Below are 26,393 nucleotides of genomic sequence, written 5' to 3'. Positions count from 1 at the left end.
CAAAGTAAAACTATTTCCCCATGTTTATCCCCCCCCAACCCCCCCACTGTTCCTCAGACGTTCTTGTCAATTGCTGGAAATGGCCCACCTTCATTATCACTACAAAAGGGTTTTTTTCTCTCCTGCTGGTAATAGCTCACCTTACCTGATCATTCTCATTACAGTGTGTATGGTAACACCCATTGTTTCAGGTTCTCTATGTATATAAATCTCCCCACTATATTTTCCACTGAATGCATCCGATGAAGTGAGCTGTAGCTCATGAAAGCTTATGCTCAAATAAATTTGTTAGTCTCTAAGGTGCCACAAGTACTCCTTTTCTTCTTGCTATTCTATGTGAAAACACCAGATGGCAGCTTTGAAGGTGCTCAAAAGACTTTACAAATATGACATTACCGCCTTCCCAAAGTTTATGACAGCACTTTTGAATCTAGTGCTTTAGTCTAATACATGGCCATGGAAGCCTATTAAAATATGTGCTTGTGGAGAATGGCTGGGATTATCAGGGAGTTAACAAGGCTAAGAAGAATGTTTTAATACAGAAAATAGGAATGCTTTGGATATATATCAGATCTTTGCAAAAAGCCATAATCTCAGAGTCACTGAAGTTTGCTTCTCAGGAGTTTGCAAGACACAAGTTGTCACAGGTTCTTTGAATGCAACATTTCTGTACCTTATGTTTGCTAGACACCAAAAAGTGTCCACTCTGAAATACTCTCGAGACTGTACCTGGAAGAGGTTCATGCAGAGAAATGAGAAAACCCCATGATACTCTTACATTTACCCCAGCTGGAGCAAAAGAATTTGGGGAATCGCTTCAGTTTCAGAAGTCCACTTACAGATAGTAAATGTCTATTAATCCATATTTCCCGCATTTGTTTAGGACACCTGTATATGCTTGTTTCAGGAGACATGTGCTATCAGCGAATAGAAGTGACAGTAATTAACCAAAATGCAGCTTTTTAAAATGTAAGCATACCTCACAGAACTGGTGTAGCAATGAAGATGGCAAAAAGTCCTGAGGCTGTAAGTGAACAGGAGGTCCGGTCCAATTGCTCTGAACAAAGAGCTGCAAACTGCCTACACCCAGCAGAAATATCAACCTTTGTCTGCAAGACAGATAATCAAAGCAATTAACTGATGATTTTTTCATCAAAAAACATTAGAACAGATTTAGTCTCATACCAAGTAAAAAACCCTTACAGCCTTAAAATTTGCTATTTCTTACTGAAAGAACAAAAAAAAAAAAAAAGAAATTCAGTATCCAAGGCTGTAGAGCTGTGGGGGGGAAATAACGAGAGTATGGATATTTATATGGTCATCAAGAACATTCGGAATCATCGTAATTAATAAAGAGTATTTTAGAAGCAATATTAAGTCTCATGCTTCATTGCTTAAGCCAATCTCTATTAGAGATCAGGGTAAGGCCTACCGTGGGGAGCAGATTAATTCACATCTGCATACTACAGGAGTCTTACACCTTCCTCTGTAGGATTTGACACTTGCCAGAAGACTAGACTACATGGACCTTGCGTGTGATCCAGTATGGCCATTCTTATGGTCTGGTCTACACGACAAAGTTATGTTTAACTAGTTGTGCATGTGTCTACACTTAAATGCATTTCCCATTGATAGGTTTCGGAGTAGTAGCCGTGTTAGTCTGTTTTCGCAAAAAGAAAAGGAGTACTAGTGGCACCTTAGAGACTGACCAATTTATTTGAGCATAAGCTTTCGTGAGCTACAGCTCACTTCATCGGATGCATGCATCGGATGCATCCAGTGAAGTGAGCTGTAGCTCACGAAAGCTTATGCTCAGATAAATTGGTCAGTCTCTAAGGTGCCACTAGTACTCCTTTTCTTTTTCCCATTGATGTAAGTGCCCCGTTATGCCAACACAGTAACACCACCTCCCTCAGTGGCACAGAGCCATGGCCAATGTACTTAGGTCAAAGCAGCATGAGTGCAGACACTGTTATTTAAGTCAACCCCAACTATTCTCCAGAAGCTTTCCCACAATGTCCCACGCTGACCACTCTGGTCACCATTCTGTACTCCACTGCCAAGGGGTTATGTAGACCAGTCACTCCTCCTGACCTTTACAATCGCACAAATTTTTGAAATGCCTGTTCCAGATTGCCCCGCTTGACAAGTGCGTTTAGTAGCTCTCCATTGTTGAGCGCAGCTGGCCAGCTGACCATGCCAGCACATGCTCCTAATGTGCTCCTGCCTGGAGGAGACAGATTTTTGCATCTCCTGGGCCTGCAGGGAGAAATGGCTGCGCAGGCACAGCTCTGAATCAGCCTTAGAAATGTCAACATCTATGAACAGATTCCTTGGGGGATGCAGGAGAAGGGGTACAACAGAGACCAGCTGCAGTGCCCTGTGAAAGCCAAGGAGCCGCAGCAGGCATACAAGAATGCCAGGCAGGCTAACAGTCAATCTGGTGTTGAGCTGCAAGCTTGCTGCTTTTGCAATTGGCTGCGTGCCATACTCAGCAGAGACACCCCCCGACACACACACACCATGGATACCTCCAAAAAGCCCAAGTCACAGGCCCCTGCTGTGAACAGCAAGGAGGCGGCCGTGGAAGAGGAACAAGGAGGAGGAGTATGGGGGAACAGATGACCAAGTGATCCAGTTGTGCAGCAAGCCAGGACCTGTTTTTGACTCCATTTCAGGTCAGCTACTCCAACACAGGCAAGCCCAATGCAGGGTAAGTGTGTAGATAAATTTTCAATTACAGGAGTGGCACTCCCAAAATAGCAGGGAACATCTTTTGACTTTTCATTCATTTACTTGTGCTAGAAGAGGAAGTGGTACAACCAAGAGAGGCAGAGTTGCAATCTGCTTTTCATTCCCCTATAGAGTTCGGTGTGAGGATCCATGCAGAGCAATTTGTTTATGTACACAGAGATGTCCCTTGAATCCTCCTGAGAGATCTTGATGACACCTTCATGGAAGTCCCCTGCTGCTACCATCGTGGACTTTAGGGTCTCCCCCTCCACACCCTCAAAATGCTTAAACCAAATAAGGAGGAGAAAGAAGAGGGACTTGGGATGACATGTTCAATAAGATCCTGCAAATCAGTGCTAAACTGGACTGAACACAGGTCCTGGAGGGTGAATATTGCAGACAGCCTGGAGAAGGCAAGTGTGGAGAGAAAAAAGGCCCAGGAGTCCCAGAAGGAAAAGGAGAGGAAGATGCACGAGGGCATAACGGGGCTTCTCAGGCAGCAAACACAGATATTGCAGACTCTGGTGGACCTGTAGGTTTGCCTCCCTCACAGCCCATTGAGAACACAATATCCCACCTCAACACTCCATGTGGCATTGGGGGTCACAGGAGTATCCCTAACACTGTATGCTGAGGGACATTAAGGACTATCACAGCTTCACATACACTAACCTGTGAAAGCCAGGGTTGGTGTATAAGTAGCTGAAATGGACATGAACGTTCTTTCCCTTTAATACCTTCATAGAACAGAACTTAAGTTTTTAATTTTTTTAAAATTACATGGGGGTTTTTTGCACTGATTTTGTTACAGAATAAAATTCTATTATTTAGAACATAATTCATCTTTATTAGTTCACAACATATGTAGCCAACTGCTCAGCAGTTCTGAAAGGAACCAATTACCTGTTACTGCACAATGTCACACAACAAATAAAATCAGTCTCAAACAAAATTAATAGGGGCACTGGCAATATTATATTCTTACACGCACAGCAACCACCACATTTCAACATTACCAACTGTAATCTGCTGGTCGGGAAAGAAAGTCCCTGCTTGCAGCTTTCCAAACAGTCTTGTGTTCTTAAAGATGTGCGTATGATGCACCTTCCCTGACCAGCCCACACTGATGTTGGTAAAGTGTCCCCAGTGATCCATTAACACTTGCATTACCATAGAAAAGTAGGTTTCTGGTGCTAAAATAGGGATATTCATGCCATTTATTGCCACATTGCAGTTTGGGAACCCCATTTGTGCAAAACTATCCACTATGTCCTGCACATTTCCCAGAGTCACAGTCTTGTGTATTAGAAGGCAATTAACAGCCCTGCACACTTGCATTCCAACTATCATGGTGGATTTCCTGACTCCAAATTACCACCAGTCAATCAGAAATCAATCTGGCATCACAAGTTTCTACAGTGCGATCACAACTTGCTTCTCCATTGTCAATGCAGCTCTCACGTTGGTGGCCCTGTGCTGGAGGGCTGAGGCACAGATCCAGGAATGTGGCTTTGCGCATCTGAAAGTTCTGCAGCTACTCCTTATCATCCAAAACCTGCATTATAGTGCAATAACACCAGTCAGTGCTCGTTTCTTGTGCCCAGAAGTGGCACTCTACCATCTCCAGCTGTTCCATGACCATCATCCAACCTTGAATTGGTTCTCACTATGTCCCACAGCAATCAGTCCTCCAAGAAACTGTTGACTCCCCTTACCAGTTGACCAATAATTCCACTGTCTATTGCTTGCTTGTTAAATGTTTTAAACAAGCACCTTCATGCTTTCTTCCATGCACCATCTCTCTCTCAAGGAGAGGAAAGGAGCAGAGGCACAAGTGCTGCTGCTCTTTTAACAGGATGAGAGGTGCCATCGAAGTTATTTTTGAGAGTGGGAGGAAGCAGAGTGGCTTGAGCTGCTTTTTTCCCCCACAGGGAAGATAGGGGACAGGGAGTGGAACAGGCCCAGGGCTGCTCTTCACAGAATGAGAAGTGGGTGGTGAGGGGGGAAAAAGGAGCAGAGATTTGTGAGCTACTGCTCCTTTAAGAAGGGCAAGAGGAGTAACATGTACCAAAGACCTAGGTACGGAAGAAAGAGCAGTTGAGAGGCAGAAGACCTTCTGCACATCAGGAGTACAGCAACAGATGCAATGAAACCCTGTGAAGAGGTAGAGTCCACTGTAAATTCATTGGGGTGTGGGGCACATCATTATTTCAGGGCTTAATTTAAATCAACAAGATGCATCAATGCTGAATACTATTTATTATCAGATGATAATATCTTGAACAGTTAAACTTCAACTTTCAAAAGACTCATTTCTTTAAAGTGCACCACAGTGGGCTAGAGAGGATGTATTTCAGCTTGGCGATTAGGATTAGACCTTAGGCTAGTAGGTATTGGGTACATTTTTCAATCCCTGATTGAGTGTCTTTTTTCTTTATATACTCCGAACAAGATGTTCCAAGAAACAGTTTACAATATTGAGAAAAAGAAGAAGTCAGTCACCATTAAAACTGTTCTGATCCAGAGACCAGTAGCACACCGCACTATAATTCTATTCTCATAGCTCAGAATATCTCTCTGCATATTCTACTTGCTGACCTTTTCTACTTGATAGACTATAAAGAATGCTGTTCTCCACACCTCTACAGATAAACATATCGTTTTGATAGACTATGACCAAAGATCATGGGAGGCCATTATTATTTTCAGCCCAATGCTTTAAAAGAGCCAGTTACATCTATTTTGCCTTCACTGTGTGAAGTTCTGCAGGGACAGGAATAGGGATGTAAAAGTTTAACCGGTTAACCAATAAGCTCGATGCTTATCAGTTTCTGTTAACAATTAAATGCCACCCCCGGCAGCGAGGATCCCCGGCATGCAGCATCCCCGCACCCCGAGTTCCCTGGTTAAATGTTTAACCAATAGAATTTCAATCTGTTACAGAGTTATGGTTTTAAACACTATGTACATCCCTAGACAGGAACCTGGGTCTGTGGGGTGTGAGATAACCAACTCCTTGCCACAACCCTGCAGCCATGGTAGTGCAGTGGAGATAAATACAACCAGAAGTACTGCCTCACAAGGCCAGAATGACAGCTTCCCTCATTGACCCTGCTTGGTCCAGGCAACCTATTTAAGACCAGAAGTTGTTCCAGGAAGGGTCCCTGCCAGCCATAGCGACTGACCTGTGTCTTGGCTTGCTTTTGGACTCCCGACCCCAGCTTGGACTCCTGGATTCTTACCCTTGGCTCTGATCGTCAGTGCTGTTCCTGGCCTCTGACCATCACTGCTCCAACCACTAGACCTGACAGCCCAAGCCCTGGTTGAGACACCGTACCTGACATTCTTGCTAAACTGTTTATTGCTTTTAAGTGTCTCATACTGTATGTAGGCATTTGCAGTTCTTTGCACTTTCTTGGTTATGCTTAATTACTTTACCATCTTGCTCTTTTGTTCTCCTCCAGCCCTTCCCCCAGTGCAATTACTACTGTTAAGGATAAAATTATGTAAGATTAAGTAATTTTAATGATTTCAGCTATTTAAACCTGAAATCTTATGGTATTGTAATTGTAGAGGTCCTGACCCAAAAAGGAATGGTGATTGAGGGGGGGGGTCACAAGGTTATTGTGGGGGGGCTGTGGTACAGCTACCCTTACATCTGCGCTGCTGCTGGCGGTGGCACTGCCTTCAGAACTGGGCAGATGGAGAGTGGCAGCTGCTGGCCAGGAGCCCAGCTCTGAAGGCAGAGTCACCACCAGCAACAGCACAGAAGAAAGGATGGCATGGCATGATATTGCCACTCTTACTTCTGTGCTGCTGCCTGCAGAGCTGGCTCCTAGTCAGCAGATGACACTCTCCGGCCTCCCACCTCTGAAGGCAGCAACACAGAAGTAAGGGTGGCATGGTATAGTATTGCAACCCTTACCTCTGCGCTGCTGCTGGCTGGGCACTGCCTTCAGAGCTGGATGCCCAGCCAACAGCTGCCACTTTCTGGCCATCAAGCTCTGAAGGCAGTTCAGAAGTAAGGATGGCAATACTGCAACCCCCCTAAAATAACCTTATGACACCCTCTTTTGGGCAGGACACCCAATTTGAGAATCGCTGGTCTCCCCTGTGAAATCTGTATAGTACTGGGTAAAAGCACACAAAAGATCAGATTTCACGGTCCATGACATGTTTTTCATGGCCATGAATTTGGTAGGGCCCTACCCAGAGTGGGGCTTGGGCTCTCATACCCACATCCCCCATTATTTTTAGTAGAAGTCACAGACAGGTCATTGGCTTACATACATTTTTGTTTATTGCCCGTGACCTGTCCAAGATTTTTACTAAAAGTAACAGTGACAAAATCTTAACCTTATCTATTGTACACCTTATAAATATCGATGGTTCCTACCCTGTCCCTACTCCCCACCACACCAACTGGGGTGGGTCTGCTCTCCTTGCTACCACTTTCTCTTAAAAAAACAACACAAACCAACAAACCCACTTTCATAACTCCATTCAATTAGGAATCCTTAAACTATATATTATTTATGTGACAAATTGCAAACATTAAATTCAAACATATTAACATCTAGTATTAGAAAGAGGACTTGAATGTATTGTACAGTGGAAGTGCAGTAAATGCTTTATAGAAGGTCAGGAGGAGAAAATAGCTCTTACTCATAGGAAATAGTCCTTCAGTTAAGAGCTGTCATTTTAAAAGGATAAAGATATTTTCACATTGTGACTCACACTGCATAATGTAAACATTGTGTTATGTCATGTTATGTTTTGTGGACAAATACGTAATCTGAGGTTTACAGAGTTACAAACGACAATCAATTGTTTATGGAAGCAGAGAAAAGGGGAAAGGTGAGATTAATTTAAAACCGATTAACTTCTTGATTCCAGAAGCTTCCGACAAACACGCTGCCAACAACAGATGTGACTTCAAAAAACTCCTGAACCCACTATGTTGAAATATAATATAGTGAAAAAGAAAAATCAATACTGAATTAATGTTTCTAAATAGATTTCTTAGGTTTTATCTCTGAGATTTGTCCTCTGAACAAAAATCTTAGAGGTCCCATACTGTCAACTTTTATAGACGATAAAATGACCTCTAATAAAACTAACATAGCCTCTTCTAGCCTCACATATAATAAATCAATGATTTCCACCTTTCCACGTTATCAGCATCTGCAGCAGAACAGTCCAGGTACGCTACTATCAGCTTCTCCAAGTAGGTGTCAATCTTCTCTGTCATTGTGAGTGTAGTGAAAACATCCTGGATCACCTCACTTAATAAAATGGCCTCATAGTTCCCTTCGAAATGCAACTGCAGTAAGGATTCACTTCCTGCAATTAAAAAAAAATAAAAATCAGAGTGCGATGACAACAAGATGTAAAACAACAGATGTGTAAAGGCATACAAGACCAATTCAAACCAAAACATTAAACATTCCCCATTCTTCTTGGAGAAAAAGAATCTCTATTCACCTGACATTAAATGCAAATACACCTTCTTTAAACAGCACAGCATCAGCAGGCTGCGATCTTAATGTTCAAGCTGAATTTTACAAATCACTGCTACCTTTTCCCAATGGAAATATGAATTGCTCCCTGGAGTTCAAGCATAAACAATCATATTTTTCAACACCACGAAGGAAACCTCAAGTTTCAGGGAAAAGACCTGAAAATATTTTACATGTACAGGACGTACACATTAAAACTAAATAGAAAGATTTTAATGGTCTTAAGTGAGAACAGCACTTGTAGTCCAAAAATGTCTTAAATGCTATAGGTAACTCTAAGACACTAGCTCTGTATCACATGCTAGAAGACCTTTTCAGAGATCATGAGACAATTTTATGACAAGGAAAGAGAAAGGATTAGTTCAACACACTCTTATAAAAGGAGTTCAAAAGAATAAATTTCCATTTAACATAGCATATGTCACACACTCCTTCCTGTAGCTGCCAAAGATATTCACAAGGAATGAGCAAGATAAACTCTTATATAGATAAGGAAACTATTTACCATTTATCATCAAGAAGTTTGCACACAGAATGGAATTTTCAGAAATGCTCAAGCTAGGCCTAAATCTATTCCTAGTGAAGCGCTGCAAAAAACTATCATCCTACAGTGCTGAAAAGTTCACACACATTTAGGAAAGCTTCTCAAACAGCATGGGTCTATTTCTTTTATGATGGACAACAAACAGCATGCCTGTTTTCCTGCAGGTCAGTACATTCAATCCTCAAGAAGCACTGGACCTCTGTAAGTACTCAGTCTTGACCCAAGACTTGTGAATTTGACCCATGCTCTTCCTGGCTGAAGAAAGGGTCATGAGCAACTGTTGCCACTCACCAGAACAGCCTATCCCTTGTTCAGGGAAGGAATGTGATAGTGTGACCAACAATAAAGAAACCCACCCTGGATACATTCATTTTAACATAAGCTACTACTGTGAGCACATCAAACCTCTCCTTCATTCTATAAACTGACTTATTAAAGAATATCAAATCAAGTTCAAGATTTTGGACCTTATCTTCAGGATGGTCAATGGACTGGACCCAGTATATCCATAAGATCACATAAAGCTCCAGGTGAAGACCATGGTTGACAACTCAAGTTGCAGTGGGGGAGGTTTAGATTGGATATTAGGAAAAACTTTTTCACTAAGAGGGTGGTGAAACACTGGAATGCGTTACCTAGGGAGGTGGTAGAATCTCCTTCCTTAGAGGTTTTTAAGGTCAGGCTTGACAAAGCCCTGGCTGGGATGATTTAACTGGGAATTGGTCCTGCTTCGAGCAGGGGGTTGGACTAGATGACCTTCTGGGGTCCCTTCCAACCCTGATATTCTATGATTCTAACTCCACTCCTGAAACACAACAGGACTCTCTACTGTAAGGGTGAAGCACAAATGGGAAACAGACAGAGCTTTCTCAATGGATAGTTTGAAGCTAAGAAATGAACTCCCACAGGAACAAAGAACCATCACAAACCTTCCCACCTTCTGTTCCATGTACAAGGTGCACTCCAATGTTGTCGTCTCTACAAAACACACACAGCAGCATTACTCGGCACACACAATTCTCTTACCGGGGAAAGGATAATAGAGAAATTGCATGACAGATGTTAGTCACATCACTGAATAAAAAACTGGAAGGTGCTTGGATATTACTGTGATGGAATTGGTATAAGAGTAGTCTTTGAGTAAAACAGACAAGGGCCATCTGGACATGTGCCATTCTCTTTCAAAATCCACCACTTGCTTAGTCAAAGCTCAGAATTCTCTCTCCCCACTGACACTTAAGTATTTCAATAGGTGGAGAACTGGCTTGAGAGGGCAAATGCTTATTTGTGCTTGACATACAGAAGAGTTAAAGAAGTATGGGCTGGGTGAATGGACCATAAGGTGGATAGAAAGCTGGCTAGATTGTCGGGCTCAACGGGTAGTGATCAATGGCTCCATGTCTAGTTGGCAACCGGTATCAAGTGGAGTGCCCTAAGGGTCGGTTCTGGGGCTGGTTTTGTTCAATATCTTCATTAATGATCTGGAGGATGGCGTGGATTGCACCCTCAGCAAGTTTGCAGATGACACTAAACTGGGAGGAGAGGTAGATACGCTGGAGGGTATGGATAGGATACAGAGGGACCTAGACAAATTGGAGGATTGGGCCAAAAGAAATCTGATGAGGTTCAACAAGGACAAGTGCAGAGTCCTGCACTTAGGACGGAAGAATCCAATGCACCGCTACAGACTAGGGACCGAATGGCTAGGAAGCAGTTCTGCAGAAAAGGACCTAGGGGTTACAGTGGACAAGAAGCTGGATATGAGTCAACGGTGTGCCGTTGTTGCCAAGAAGGCCAATGGCATTTTGGGATGTATAAGTAGGGGCATTGCCAGCAGATCGAGGGACGTGATTGTTCCCCTCTATTCGACATTGGTGAGGCCTCATCTGGAGTACTGTGTCCAGTTTTGGGCCTCACACTACAAGAAGGATGTGGAAAAATTGGAAAGAGTCCAGCAGAGGGCAACAAAAATGATTAGGGGACTGGAACACATGAGTTATGAGGAGAGGCTGAGGGAGCTGGGATTGTTTAGTCTGCAGAAGAGAAGAATGAGGGGGGATTTGATAGCTGCTTTCAACTACCTGAAAGGGGGTTCCAAAGAGGATGGATCTAGACTGTTCTCAATGGTAGCAGATGACGGAACAAGGAGTAATGGTCTCAAGTTGTAGTGGGGGAGATTTAGGTTGGATATTAGGAAAAACTTTTTCACTAGGAGGGTGGTGAAACACTGGAATGCGATACCTAGGGAGGTGGTGGAATCTCCTTCCTTAGAAGTTTTTAAGGTCAGGCTTGACAAAGCCCTGGCTGGGATGATTTAATTGGGGATCGGTCCTGCTTTGAGCAGGGGGTTGGACTAGATGACCTCCTGAGGTCCCTTCCAACCCTGATAGTTTATGATTCTATGATTCTAAGAGGCTCCTCACAAAGAATGAAAGATTGCATTTAAAAAGCCACTAAGAGTGTGTTAGAAGAAAAATGGGCCACTTAACAGCCTCATCAGACCCTCCCAAGGAAAGTACCTTTCATTGTTATTAGTTACATGACTGATAAAAATATGGAATAACTAGCATGTACCAATGTTTTGCTCTCCTTCCCTGCAATAAAAAGTCAGCCCTGGTTGGCACAAGCCAAATTATGCCATTTTGGGCCTCTCCAGTGCATCATCAAGGACCTACAACCTATCCTGAAGGACGATCCCTTACTCTCACAGACCTTGGGAGACAGGCCAGTCCCCACTTACAGACGGCCCTCACAACCTGAAGCAAATACTCACCAGCAACTACACACCGCACAACAAAAACACTAACCCAGAAACCAAACTTTGTAACAAATCCCAGTGCCAACTCTATCTGCATATCTATTCAAGGGACACCATCATAGGGCCTAATCACAACAGCCACACTATCAGGGGCTCGTTCATCTGTACATCTACCAATGTGATATATGCTATCATGTGCCAGCAATGCCCCTCTGCCATGTACACTGGCCAAACCGCACAGTCTCTACGCAAAGGAATGGACACAAATCTGACATCAGGAATTACAACATTCAAAAATCAGTTGGAGAACACTTCAACCTCCCTGGTCACTCAATAACAGACTTAAAAGTGGCAATTCTTCAATAAAAAATCTTCAAAAACAGACTCCAATGTGAAACTGCAGAACTGGAATTAATTTGCAAACTGGACACCATCAAATTAGGCCTGAATAAACACTGGGAGTGGATGAGTCATTACAAAACCTAATTTTACCATACTAATTTTCCCCTACTGTAACTCACACCTTCTTGTCAACATTTTGAAATGGGCCACCCTCATTACCACTACAAAAGTAATTTGTCTTCCTTTGGTATTCTATTGTTAACTGAATTGTCTCCTTAGAGTGACCCCCCACCTGGTAAGGAAACTCCCATCTTTTCATGTACTATGTATAAATATACCTGCTACTGTATTTTCCACTCCATGCATCTGATGAAGTGAGTTCTAACCCACAAAAGCTTATGACCAATAAATTTGTTAGTCTCTAAGACAGGGGTGGCCATCCTGTGGCTCTTCAGAAGTTCATATGAGGCTTCTTGCATAGGCACTGAGTCCGAGGCTGAAACTACAGATGCTAACTTTCCAATGTGCTGTGGGATGCTCACTGCTCAACCCCTGCTCTGCCCCATGTCCTGCCACCACTCTACCCCTTCCCCCAAGCATGCCATGCCCTCACTCCCCCACCCACCCTAGAGCCTCCCGCACACTGCAAAACAGCTGATTGCAGTGGGAGAGAAGCATGGGGAAGGAGAGGGAGATACTGATTGGTGGGGCTGCTGGTGGGCAGGAGGCGCTAGGGGCTGGAAGGGGTTAGCTGATGGGGGTCTGCTGACATATTACTACGGCTCTTCGGTTATGTTCATTGGTAAATTCTGGCTCCTTCTCAGGCTCAGGTTGGCCGCCCCTGGTCTAAGGTGTCACAAGGACGCCTCATTGTTATGGCAAAAAAGGTGTGTTCTAACTCAAGCTACCATACTTGGGTTAAAATAGCAGTGAAGACACTGCAACTCAACTTTTAACTCCAGTTAGCAGTTCGAGTTCAACCTCAAACTCCTTCTAGGGGACATCTATACTGCAAAGTAAAGGTGCGACTGTGGCAGAAACAGACATACCTATGCTAGCTCTAGTCTACTACCGCGTATAACAACAGTAGCACAGCCATACCAGTACAGGCTTCAACCCGGGCTAGCAACCAGCGTACAAGCCCTCCAAGGGTCCCTGGGAACATACTCCGGTTGCTAAGCTGTGCCACCATCCACATCTACGCGGCTATTAGTACCCATGCTAGCTAAATTAAGGCTAAGACAAGTATGTCGGCCCCGGCTACTATCATACTTTCACTTTGCCGTGCAGACGCAGCCCTATAGGCTTAACTACAGCTGTTAACCAACGCTGCTGTGTCTTCACAGCCACTGGACACCGAGCGGAGAACGCGCCCTGCTCGGCAGGAGACTGACCCTGTGAAGCGATGCTACCTGGCCCTTCTGTTCGAGGGCAACAAGGTGCCATTCCCCACCAGCAGCAGAGCCGGTAACGCCCTGCTCAGGTGTATCTTGCGTTGTTACAAGTAATAACCCTGCGCTCTCCTGCGCGGTGCGCTAAGGCGGGGGCCCGGTGAGCGGGGCGGTGACCCTGCCGCGCTTGGGGTTGGGCTCGCTCCGCAGAGCGGGGCATTTATCAGCATCCCCAGCAGGCGGCACCACCTGCACATCCCTCCGGTCCGGCTTCGCCGCAGCCTCGGGGACCCGGGCCCGGCCTCTCACCTGCCGCGGCCAGCTCGCTCTGCTTCCCCCGCCGGGACTCCGCGGCGCTGGGGAAGCCCCTCAGGAGCGCCCGCTCTAGCGCCCACATCCTCCACGCCTCCTGCCGCCGCCTCGCGCTCACTCTTCGGACCCCACCGGCCAGGCTGAGGCGCTGCTCTCTCACTGACCGCAACCGCCGCGCTCCCAACCCATGTGCAGTAACCGGCCTCAGGGAGTCGCCATGACAGCTTCGCGAAACACGTTGGGCGGAGACCGTTAGCGCACGCGCGGTGGAACTAACTGCCTCTGGCTCGCGCGCTGAGCGGGGCCGACGGAGTGCGCGTGCGCGCTCTATTGCTGAGCAGTTGAGCGCGTGCCGGTGTGAGATGAAGGGCGGCACACCGTCTCCCTCCTGCTCCTCCCCCGCGCGGGAAAGTAGCGCATGCGCACCTTGTGTAGAATGCCGTGGGTATCCCTCTGCCCGCGAGCGGAGATCGGGCCGCCTAACCGAGAGGCGCCCGAAGCCTGATTTCCCCCCCGCCCCCACCGCACAGAAATGCCGAGCCCTTCACACCCCCGCCCAGCCCCGCCTCCTGCGTGCGGCCGGGCCAAGCCGCTCAAGCTGCTGTTTAAACGTCGCTCATGAGGGGAGGCGGGGTCAGGGGGCGCCCGGAGCAGCTGGGGGGTTGGCGCCGGCCTCTCGGACTCTCCGCAGGAGCTGCGGCCATGGGGGCTGCCCAAAAACTAGGTACCATTTGGGGGCCGTTTACCAGAATCGCCCATCCCTTGTGACACCGTGTGCCGCACAAACAGCAAAACCAAGGATGGGAGCCTCCCCGCCGTACTGGATGGGCAGCGCCGTGCGCGGCCCCAATCGGGGTGGATCTGGGGAGGTGTTTTCTGCCGCAGCGCTCCCCCCCCCCCCCGCCGCGCTCCGAAACACCCGGTGATGTATCCCCACGGCTGACGGGAGGGTGTGCTTGTGCTGGCACCCCCGAGCAGGCTGAAACGGGAACTACTAGGGGCTGTAGTGCTGGGCTAGTGACTAATGTTCCCTGTGCCTTGCCCCTTGTGCGTGCGATGGGTGTAAAACAACGGTCGTGCGATTTATCATCGTTTCTCATGGCCACCCTGAGCTGGTGCGTTTCCAGTTTTATTTGGAAGGGCCCCGTCCCCACGGTGGCCCTTGCTATCAGTGGAGGATGGGACTGAGAGCACAGCGCGACCTACGCTCAGAGCAACAGTGGAGATGCTACGGCTGCTGACCATCTTCTGGCATTGGGCTCCCTGGAGAGAAACTCTGCAGCAAGCCTTGTGGGGCCTCAGATTGACGAGCAGGGGGGTGAATGGTGGGTGTTCTAGTCTTACACTGCGTACCCCACTCTCTTTCTAATACTTTTATTTAATTTTGGTGAGGAGGGAGAGGAGTCTTTATTATTTCAGCAGTGTCAGGGGGTTAGTAGGTAGGAGTTGTCTGGTTAGATCGCAGCGGTTCACAAACTGTGGGCCCAGACCCCAAAGTGGGTTACAACCAACCGCCTTTGAATGGGGTTGCCAGGACTGGCTTAGATTTGCTGGGACCCAGGGCTGAAGCCCAAGCCCTACTGCCCAGGACCGAAGCCAAAGCTGGAGGGCTTCTTCAGCCCTGGGTTTTGTGGCTCAGGTTGCAGGCCCCTGCCTGGGGCTGAAGCCCTTGAGCTTCAGCTTTGGCACCCCTGCCCAGAGCAATGAGGCTCAGGCTTTGGCCCCCCCACCCAGGGCAGTGGAACTTGGGCAGGGTCAGGCTTTGGTCCCCCATCCTGGTGTCGTGAAGTAATCTTTGTTATCAGAAGCGGGTCGCGTTGCAATGACGTTTGAGAACCCCTGGGTTAGGGGAATGGAGTCACTAGGCCATGTCTCTGCTATGGGAACTACAGCAGCACAGCAATGGAAAGGATTGGTCTGTCACTGTAGGAACTCCGCCTCCCCCAGGCAGCAGTAGGTAGGTCAACAGAAGCATTCTTTCCTCATCCTGGCTGTGTCTACACTGGGGATTAGGTTGGCATAGACACAATATTCAGGGGTGTGTGGATTTTTCAGACCCTTGAGCACAGTAGATATGTCTACACTAAAGTGGATCTGCTACAGCCCTGCGCCATGCTTCTGTAGTATTATAATGTAGAGTCTTTCTACATGCACAGAAGTGTTTTTTCCCTTGATGTAGTTAATTGATCTTTTCAAGGACACTGCAGCCAGTGCTGGGTTTACAATGGCGCCATGGCGCTGGGCCCACACTCTAAAGGGGCCCTGGTCTGGCCCGCTCTTCTCTGCCCACTGCTTTCTCCTGCGGTGGCAACTGGCAGAAGCTTGGTCCTGCGGGTTCCTGCGGCAGGGCAGGCTCTGCTGGCAGCCAAGCTCCTCCCCTGCCTCTTCCCCCAAGTGTGCCGTGTTCCCACCCCTCCCCCACCACCTAAAAGCTGTTTGCTGGCATGAGGGAGGAGGAGAAGCGGGGCTGCAGTGTGCTTGCGCTAGGGGGAGGAGGTGGAGAAGAGGCGGGGGTGGGGCCTTAGGGAAGGGGATGGAATTGGGGCATACCTCCTTCAGCCACCTGCCATGAGTGGCTCAGGGCTGGGGCTGGGAGCACCCCCATGACCCCAGCCCACACCCCCAGCCATCTGACCTGACTCCTGCACCCCCCTCATACACCCTCAGCCCCCCCATACCCCATGCCTTGACTCCTGCACTCCTGCACCCCCCCCCACATCCTCACCCTGAGCACCAAACAGGAGCTCCTGCACACACACACACACACACACACACACATTCCCACCTGCACCCCTCACACCAAACAGGAGCTACCCCAGGTAAGCGCTCCACACCCCAACCTCCTACCCCACCCCTGAGCCCCCTCCTTCACCCTAACTCCTGGCCAGACCCTTCACCCCCAACCTGCTCCTGCATCTTAACTCCCTCCCAGACCCTGCACCCCCACCCTCAGCTCAGTGCAGAGAGCGACAAAGAGAATGGGCTAGAACTAGGGAGAAGGTAGGTACCTGCTCTATGTGGGCAGGGGCGGGGGGGATCCAGTTTACCCCTGGCCCCTCCCTTGCTCTAGGGACCAACCCTAGCTCCTGCCCTGCTATGCTTTTGCCCCCGGGCCTTGCCTTGCTCCAGTCAGCAGGGACTAATCTGCCCCCCATGCCCTACTGTGCTCATCTTGACCCTGGCCCCTGCCTCGCTCCAGCTGGGGACCAATCCTCTCCCACACATCATGCCTTGCTGTCAGGGTGGATACAAATCAATATTTAAAAAAAAGAAATAAAAAAATTGGATTTTTTAATTTAAATTGGATTTTTGAGGGAAAAGCCTATGTAAAGATAGATACACTATATCTCATCATGGAATAGGGATTATAAATTCTAATTCTATAGTATGAGACAATATATTCATGTAATGTTTAGGAAAAGTTTTGTAAATGAGTTCATGGATTAGGGACCCAATCTGTTGGGTTTCCAGGGGCTCTGTGTAGATTATTTAGGTTAATCTTTCTGTCTACCCAATGGGACTCAGTGCTCAGTCTAGAAGATACCATCAGAGATGCTTAGTTTTGCAGTTCTTAAACTGTGGATTTGTGTCTCCAGAGGTAACATGCTTGTTAACAGCAAAAGTGTTTTTAAATAAATAGTATAGAGAGGTGAAAAATAACAGACCTCAACTCTATTGTCCCTCTGCAAATTTGAGTACATGGAGTCAATCCCTTACCTCTCTCTAGAAGTGCAAAGTTTCAAAAAGTTCAATGACTAGAAGATTGTTGGGGGCAGAATAGATCTGGACAAGGAGAAGAAGTCTGGAGATAAATGTTAGAAGTGAGGGACACATGCTTTTTTGTTAAAATATTGTATGTTTGCTGTTGAAGAAAAAAATCCAGAATACTTCACATTGTTGTTTTAGTTAAATAAAGCAATTTAAATGTCTGTCTGGTGGTGATCTCCTCCTAATACAGCCTGGCAAGAAAATCCTCCAAACATTAATGATTAACCTGTTGAACTGGAGATATTTAAGAAGTCATTGGGAGGTGAACTGTCTGCTTCGGTTATCTTTGGTAAATGAAATAACCAAACAATCATTCATTTTCTGATAGCTGTAAAACTAATCTGAAAAGTTTTCAAAATAAATCACTGTTTAAAAATGTATAATATGTACCTTCTAAAAATGAAACCTACATCTATCTCTGAGTTGTGAAGAATATGTGTTAAGGTTATAATAACCAACAAGAATGCACTTTTATGTAGAAATCTATGATTAAATCGAGTCTTCCTGACTAGTGATTTAAATCAAATCCACCCTACCCGCTGTGGTCTTGCCCCTGGCCCCTTCATTCCCCAGGGGGGCTCACAAATATGTTTGGTACCGGGCCCACAAAAAGTTAATCTGGCCCTGACTACAGCAGTACAGCTGCAGAGCCGTAGCTGTGCCACTTTAGCATAACCATGGCGCTGTAATGTAGATACTTAGGACAGCAGTAGAACAGGATTTTCCATCACTGTAGTAAATCCACCTCCTGAGAAGCAGTAGCCAGCTTGATGGAATAATTCTTCCATTGACCTAGCTGCATCTACAGTGGGCACTAGGTTGACCTAACTATGTCACACAGCATTAAATTTTTCACAGCCCTGAGCCATGTGGTGAGGGTGATCTAAGTTTTAAATGTAGACTAGGCCTTTATCATTGGAAAACCCAGGAGTGCAGAGAGCCATGCAAGTGTAGAAAGGGTTAGGGGCAGGAGGAGTTCCTATCGAGAGTTAAGACTCCTCCTAGAGTTCCATCTACTGGTGTATATGTATGCAGAGGTATATGTTTGACCATAGTGATGGAAAGTGTAGGCCATAGATTGGCTCTCTATTTTATGGATGTGTTTTTTTCATACTTAGTAGCTGGCAGACCCTATGTAACCATAACATCATTCTCTAAGATAGCGTTACACCGCCTGGGAGTAATTTTTCTCACTCTTCTATGCTATTTCTACCCACTGGTGGTTACATTTAAACAGCTCAATCTGGGAAACACTGGGGTAGATTTTCCACTGACTTGTGCCTTGTGTAGGCATTTAAATCTATACAAAATGGATGTAAAATGCTGCTAAATCAGAATAATATTATTTTACATCCACTTTGCACAGGTGCATGGAAGTGGGAAAATTTGTACCTGATCCTTGGACTGTGTCTTAATTGACTCTTGATGCTTCTGAAAAAAGCTTTATCTCCTGTTTGAGTCAGGGAACTTTACAGTTTTTTCTCACTTCAACTAAATGTGTAAAATAGATATGGAAAGATTTCATCTCCATTATGTCCAGATCACTGAATGAAGCAGCACAATGGAAAATGCCTGAGGTGACACACTACCCTGGAACTGTTGATCATTTGAGATGAGGGGACAGCATTTGGGCTGGATAAATTGAAGCTGATGCTGTGGCTTGAATCTCTCCATATGGGCTGTAACAACCCTCTTCACAGCTATATGACTTGTGAAATTTATTAACCTTTATTTCCTGCCATACTATCAGGTTAGAAAGACAGTACCAGGAATTCTATTTCTACTCCTCTTGCTTTTCTTCATAATGTTAGGGTACACATCTCTTTCATTCAAAAGGAAGATCAGACTCCTTTCTCAACACTCTTACAGCACTACCATCTCCTAGCTCTCCATTTAGAAATCTATACTGCTCTCAGAAGGACTGTTTGGTCTTCAATACCCTTCCAATTACTCTTCCTCATGGTAGATGTTGGATTTTAGGAACTTAGTTCTGAAATAATCGTTGGAACTTTTTCAGTTTTTCTGATGTTGCTTCTTTATTGGAATCATGTCCATACATACTATGTAACTAGGACAGGAACATTATGAAGCCCTTTCCTATTTCTTATATCAGTGTAATAAACTCTTCATTTTCAAAGAGGTTTATGCCACTTGCTATGGAATTGCTTTTCCAGTTTTCTGAACTGAGATCACGAGCTCATTTTACGTAGACCACTGAACAGCCGTCAACTGACTACAAGTTCCAGGTACAATAGTTTGTATTTGAATCTACAGATAAAAAGTTCCAGAACTATTTACTAAAACCAAATAATCCAATTCCCATCTCTTGTATTTGTAACCTAGCGTACTGATCACTGTTTTAAAATTTACCAGGAATCAGTAAAACTATCTGGAATCACCATGAAATTACTTTGCTTTTTGTATCCATAGAACATGAGCATATCTTCCTTGTCAATCCTGAAGACTCACATATTGATAAGTGCATTCATGTATCATGCATGTTTTGAGTGACACTTCAAATAGAATCAGATGGTCAAAATGAGTCATTTAGTGACACACTTAATTGTCTATGTTATGCCATGTCACAGTTTTACCCTAACGTTCAGTTGACTTAAATATTCATAAAAATTAGTATTGGGAGCCCTGTTTTAAGATTATCTTCCTTCCTGTCATCTCAGCACATCTGTCTCTCTCTCTCTCTTTTTTTTTTTTTCCCCCTATATCCTCCTGAAATGTTTTTGGGTTTTTGTTTGTTTGTGAGTTGGTTTTTGTTTTGTTTGTTTATAATAAAAGGTGGCAGTCAAGGATTAGGCTTTTTTCCCCCTTGGACTCTGCTGAAAAGTTGCATTGTTCAAAGACCACTAGAAAAATTGTTTTCTTCAACAAATTACAGCACTGCATTTAGTTTAAACTGGAATTTTTCCAAAATCAAACTGACAAATTCTTAAACTTCGTCTAGTTAGTAGAATAAAAAAGAAAAGTTGTTCAGAATTCCCTAATTAAAACAATGCCAAGCAAGTACTAGAAGTTCAGTAGATTGTGGGAGGGTAATACATTTGCATGGTTTGCTGATACAATTTTCAGTGAAATAAAATTAGTTGAAATAAAATTTCCTGTTACAGTAATTTCTGCTTGTAGTTCCCAGTGGTAATGTAGTACAACTGACTTTTTTGAATGGTAATAATTAGTAAATGTTCTTCATTGTGGTTGGATGACTGTTTTAATTCCTGCTTTTCTCTCCCCCTCCCCTTCCCCACCCACCCATTAGATTGTCTAATTGAGCTCCCAGGGGAACTTCAGAAACAGCAGCAAGGAACTGAAAATCCTCCAATAAGTTCATATAAATTACACATTTTACTTAACTCAGTATTAGCTTCACTGACTTCCTAGCCACCAGTGAATTGATTTGAACACTTTATTAGTTGTCCTTTGATTATTATTCATGTAGAGCAGTGGTTCTCAACTTATTTACCATTGTGGGCTGCATATGCAGCTCTGTGTTATGTGGGCTGCATCCAAGCAATACATGTACTACCTGTGTGGCCCTGAGGATGTCACATGGATCGCAGCTGTGTGCTGATTGGCATGTGCAAGCGGGCCACAGGCTGAGATCCACTGATTGAGAAAATGCTCTACATTAATGTGGCTTATTAGCTTCCTTATACTCTTCGTTTTGCCACAGACTTCAAATCTCATCCAACAACCCTGTTTCCCCTATGTGCTTTGAGATTACTGAAGATTGCTTGAGCTCTGTATGTCTTGGGTTCCTCAAAACCTAGAGGCAATAGTTTTTGTTCTCCTCTAAGTCACTACTGTCCATTGCCTCTAGATAAGTAATTAATGCTCCAACAAGACTCTTGGAGCACTCTGTGTAGTAGACACACAAATACTTTAGAATGTTGATTTCCATTAATATTAAAGAGGAAGTGGGTGTCCAAATACCTTACGTAGCTTTAACAATCTCAGCCTACAGGTTTTAACAGAAAAGCCTTCAGTTGTTTGTTTTAGTTAATCTAAATCCTTTATTGCAGGATTTCTCAAGCTTTTGGAGCTGATGAACCTTGGGGGGATTATGAAACATTCCATAATCTGTCCAGACCGCCAATAAACATAACCAGGTAAATATTTGCAATAACAGTATTAAAATAGCAAACCGTTATGAAGTGTGATTACAAATTGCAAAATATTAAAGAAATTCACAATTTAGTGTGGTGGGGAAGCTGGTCTTGCCGAAGAAAGATGTTCTACAGGAGATTGAATTAGGGTAATACACAGTTTAATAATTTTTGATCAACAGTTTGCGATATTTTGTTTTTTTAATCACTATGATCAAGGGAAAACCTACTCACAGCCATACAAGGATGAAAACTTGCAGGGTTCTGGATCAAGAACTACCCAGTTTTACAGAGAAAGCAAACACTTTCTGAGTGCCATGGTAGAGGAAATCAGCTGAGGTCTTGCCACTGGGAAAATCTCTTGGTTTGTCTAACAGTGGCTCAGTCGGTTCAGCTATTTGGCATCTTATGCAAGTTGGTGATCAATCTCTTCCCCCTCTTTACGTCATCATTTGTATGTCCTGGTATTACATCTTCAGTGAAAGCGTCAGAACCATACCTCAAACATACTGGGGGTTAGATTCACAAGTGGGACTTTGTTGTCTAACTGCCAGTTGAAGTGCCTAAGTCCAACATTTCAGCATCACGGGCATTCTTAGTTGCCTGAGTTTCCGTCCCTGAGGCACCTAAATTTTGGTGGCAGGCATGTACTCAGCAGCCTAAATCGCCCTCATCTGGGAGGTGAGACACCTGGGTTTAAGTCCCTGCTCCAACTCAGGCAGAGTGGTGATTTACCCATGTCTTCCATATCCGGTGTGAAAACTAGTGTGAAAATTCTAGCTAGTGGGGCTAAGGGGTAGAGGACTCCGCCTTCTCCTAGTCCAGTCACTAGAGTTTTTCACACAGGATATGGGAGATGAAGGTTCAAATCCCTACTCTGCCTGAGAAATGACTGGTGTTTAAGCCAGGTTAAACTCCAAGAGAGAGGTACATGGTTATGAATCCCAGGTAGAGATAGGTGCCTCCCTCTAGCCTGGACTCAGGCATCTAACTCCTTTTGAGGGGCACGGTGTGGGGCCTACTACTCTCCTCAGCATTTCCTTTTGGCTAGCTTAAGCATTTCATCATTCAACATGCTGGTATTTGTGCATGCATTTAATTCCACTAGGTAGCAGGGTACCCAACTTGCAGTGCTTAAGTTCCCATTGTGAATCTATCCCTGGAAGCTTTGCAGCACCAGGGACATCAGTTGGCTCAGCAAACTGAAGTGTTTTGTAGTGACTTTTCCTGAGTATTGAAGTATTGTTTGACAACGGCGCTATTTTCACAAGTCTCCTCACTCCCTAAAATCAAGGGAGAAAATATGGGTCATGCAGCATGCCCTGAAGGTCAACAAACTTGGCCATTGTTGATCAAGGAAGGGGAACAAAATCCAAACAGAAGGGTCTGTAGCGAATGATGGTGTATCAGCAGCCCTCTCTCATTTATACCAATAGGGCTCCAGCTCAAGTGGCTCCACTGATCTCATTTTTATCAGGGTTTTAAAATAAACGCAGAAATCTAATCCTGAGGAGACAAAGGCATGAATTACAGTTGCAGGGCCCACATGTCAAAGAAGTGGTTCTAGCCTTTTGGTGGTCCAAAGCTGGAAAGAAGCCAATCGGCTCTCACTTCTACCGTACTTGCTTGTCTAGCAGCAGCTGAGGTCTAACCAGCCCTACGGCTTGCATATCTAGTCAACAAGTGGCAGTAGCATCCCTCAGACAGAGGGGCTGGTATTATCCTTACTGTATCTTACAGTTGCTTCACCCAATCAGCCATCACCACCACAGTCTTATTTGGCCTTCAACCAAGTCTCCCAATACTGAGTAATGCAATTGACTGCTCAGGCTCAGTCAGCTCAGATGGAGATATAAAGCTGACTTGGGTGCCAATGTGATACCACATGGTGGAATTTCTGTGGTTTTGGTTTGCTTTTTCTAAAACCTAGAAAATTACACACAAAAAATTGAGTTATAAAGCATTAAGGTTGCAAAGTCAAACACTCAAAAGTTAGGAAATGCCAAAATTAGGTTGCCTCTGCAACCTCAATTCAGCACCCTTGTGCATATAAATTATAATACAGTCTTTGGTAACGTGATCACATAATATTTTTTCACAGGATCCCCATCTTATTTAAGAAGAACTGAAAGTATATTAGTACATAAGCCAGCAGTTCTCAACACACAGGCCACATGCAGCCCAATTAGCACACAGCTGTGGCCCAGCTGTGTGCTAAAGGCCGCACGGCAGGGTCTGCGTGCCTGGCTGCCCAATGTGGCAGGGTCCACGCTACCCAGCAGGGGCAGGGGCAGGGCTGCTGCCTGGGCCCACAGGGTCTGGGATCGGGGCTGCTGGCCCTGCTGCACGGCTGGGTCCAGGATTGGGGAATCTACCCTTTTTCTTCTTTGAGAGGGTTATTTGCCTAGTGGATAGGAGAGAAGCAAGAAACATGACATATCTTGATTTTAGTGAGGATTTTGACAGCCCTACATGGCATTCTCATAAGCAAACTAGGGAAATGTGGTCTAGATGAAATCATTATAAGGTGAGTGCACAACTGGTTGTGGAAGACCTTACTCAAAGACTAGTTATCAGTGGTTTTCTGTCAAATTGTAGGGTATGTCTAGGGGGCTCTGCAGGGGGGACAGTCCTGGGTCTGATACTATTCAGTACTTTCATTAATGACTAGGATAATGGAGTGGAGAGAATGAAATTTGTGGATGATATCAAGCTGGGAGGCATCGCAAGCACTTTGGAGGACAGAATTGGAATTTAAAATGATCTTGGGAAATTGATTTTAGAAATCACCAAGATGAAATTCAAAAGAGACAAGAATTTAACTTCAGAAGGAAAAATCAAATGTACAACTTCAAAATGGGGAGTAACTGGCTAAGTAGTAGTATTGCTGAAAAGGATCTTGGAGTTTTAGTGTATCACAAGTTGAATATAAGTCAACAACGTGATGCAGTTGTGAAAAAGGCTAATATCATTCTATGGTGTATTAACAGAAATGTCATATGTAAAACATGGGAGGTAAATGTCCTGCTCTACTTAGCAATAGTGAGCCCTCAACTGGAGTACTGTGTCAAGTCTGGGCACCTCACTTTAGGAAAGGTGTGGATAAATTGGACAGTCCAGAGGAGAGGAACAAAAATGATAAAAGGTTAGAACAGTGTCTCTCAACCTTTCTGGCCTATACCGCTTACAGGAGTCTGATTTGTCTTGTGTATCCCCAAGTTCACTTAAAAACTACTTGCTTACAAAATCAGACATAAAAATGCAAAAGTGTCACAGTACACTATTACTGAAAAATTGCTTACTTTTTCATTTTTACGATATAACTATAAATCAACTGGAATATAAATATTGTACTTACATTTCAAAGTATAGTATGTAGAGCAGTATAAACAAGTCATTATCTGTATGAAACTTTAGTTTGTACTGACTTTGCTAGTGCTTTTGATGTAGCCTGTTGTAAAACTAGGCAAATATCTAGATGAGTTGATTTACCCCCCGGAAGATCTCTGCTTACCCCCATGGGTACACATACCTCTGGTTGAGAACCACTGGTTTAGAAAACTTTACCTATGAGGAAAAGTTAAAAAACTGGGCATATTTAGTCTTGAGAAAAGAAGACTGGGGCTGTAGGGGGGATAATAGTCTTCCAATATGTTAAGGCCTGTTATAGAAAGGATGGTGATCAATTGTTGATTATATCCTCTGATGGTAGGAAAAGGAGTAATGGGCTTAATCTGGAGCCAGGGAGATTGAGACCATGTCTGCACTATAGAGTTAGGTCAACTTAAGTTACGTCAACGATTATAAACTGCTGTAATTACATTGCTTATGTATGTTCACACAATGCTTCTTGTGTTGGCAGATTGTGTCCACAGTTGGTGCTCTAGCACTGACAGAGAGAGCAGTGTACCATGGGTAGCTAGCCCACTGTGCAAATTGCCACCTTCTTCTGCTAGGAGTTCTGGGAATGGATCGCAATGCATCATGGGGGTGGGATCACTGCTCCATGATGCAGTTTTCTCCGTCCCATAAGTCCAAGGGCTTCGGACTGCGTTGCGCGCTGCTTTTCAGCTGCCCTGTAAACTTTGCCCCTGCCATCTCCGCTTGAAAGCATAGATCCTACATTGCTCCCCACTCTTGTGATAAGCATTATGAACACAACGCAGCTGATCCTGCAGTATTTCGTGAGCTGCAAATCTGAACAGGAATCCATGGTGCTGTCCCTGCTGTGTGGAAAGAAACAATTCAAGATTGATGATGGCATTCACAGAGCAGCTGTACACGGTGGACTGTTGCTATTGGGCTTGGGAAACAAGCACCGAGTGGTGGGATCAGATTGTGATGCAGGTATGGGATGATGAGAGATGGCAGAACTTTCATATGTGCAAAGCCACCTTTCGTGAACTCCGTATGGAGCTCGCCTTCACCTTTTAGCTCAAGGACACCAAAATGAGAGCTGTCCTCATGGTGGAAAAGTGTGGGGTGATCACTGTGTGGAAGCTGGCAACTCCAGACTGCTACCGGTCAGTCATGAATCAGTTTGGAGTTGGGAAGTCCACCATGGGGTTGCAGTGATGCAAGTGTGCAGGGCCATTAATCGCCTCCTGCTACGAAGGACTTCGACTCTGGGTAATGTGTGGGAAATAATGAATGACTTTGCGGCAATGGGATTCCCTAACTGTGGCGGGGCAATAGATTGCACGCATATCCCAATTTTGGCCTCAGACCATCTTGCAATGGAGCACATCAATAGGAAGGGCTACTTTCATATAGTATTGCAGGTGCTGTTGGATCACTGGGGTTGTTTCATTGACATCAACACAGGGTAGCCAGGAAAGGTGCATAACACACCCATCTTCAGGAACACTGCCCTGTATAGAAAACTGCATGCAGGGACTTTCTTTCCAGACC

The 26,393-nt window shown here is 45.0% G+C and overlaps 2 protein-coding genes across 4 annotated transcripts in view; one reads left to right on the top strand and one right to left on the bottom strand.

The window, feature by feature from the left end:
* TTC27 (tetratricopeptide repeat domain 27) overlaps window positions 1-13,857 on the bottom strand; it is a 185,161-nt gene extending 171,304 nt beyond the window's left edge. For both annotated transcript variants that reach the window (XM_073338420.2, XM_073338421.2), the window contains exons 1-3: window positions 13,597-13,857; window positions 7,899-8,076; window positions 980-1,109 (exon numbers count right to left, since the gene is read on the bottom strand). In XM_073338420.2, coding sequence (XP_073194521.1) covers window positions 980-1,109; window positions 7,899-8,076; window positions 13,597-13,684 — 396 coding nt within the window. In that variant the 5' untranslated portion in view covers window positions 13,685-13,857. The remainder of the gene's footprint in view (window positions 1-979; window positions 1,110-7,898; window positions 8,077-13,596) is intronic.
* Window positions 13,858-14,050: 193 nt separating this feature from the next.
* The window catches only part of LOC140909346 (uncharacterized), a 44,417-nt gene continuing 32,074 nt past the window's right edge, over window positions 14,051-26,393 (top strand). For both annotated transcript variants that reach the window (XM_073338419.2, XM_073338418.2), the window contains exons 1-2: window positions 14,051-14,924; window positions 21,399-21,485. The gene's annotated coding sequence lies outside the window, so the exon portion shown is untranslated. The remainder of the gene's footprint in view (window positions 14,925-21,398; window positions 21,486-26,393) is intronic.

This window comes from Lepidochelys kempii, chromosome 3, assembly GCF_965140285.1.
Source record: "Lepidochelys kempii isolate rLepKem1 chromosome 3, rLepKem1.hap1, whole genome shotgun sequence".
In the NCBI taxonomy this organism is placed as follows: Eukaryota; Metazoa; Chordata; order Testudines; family Cheloniidae; genus Lepidochelys; species Lepidochelys kempii.
The sequence above is the reverse complement of the archived record's forward strand: the minus strand, read 5'-3'. Positions and strand labels throughout refer to the sequence as shown.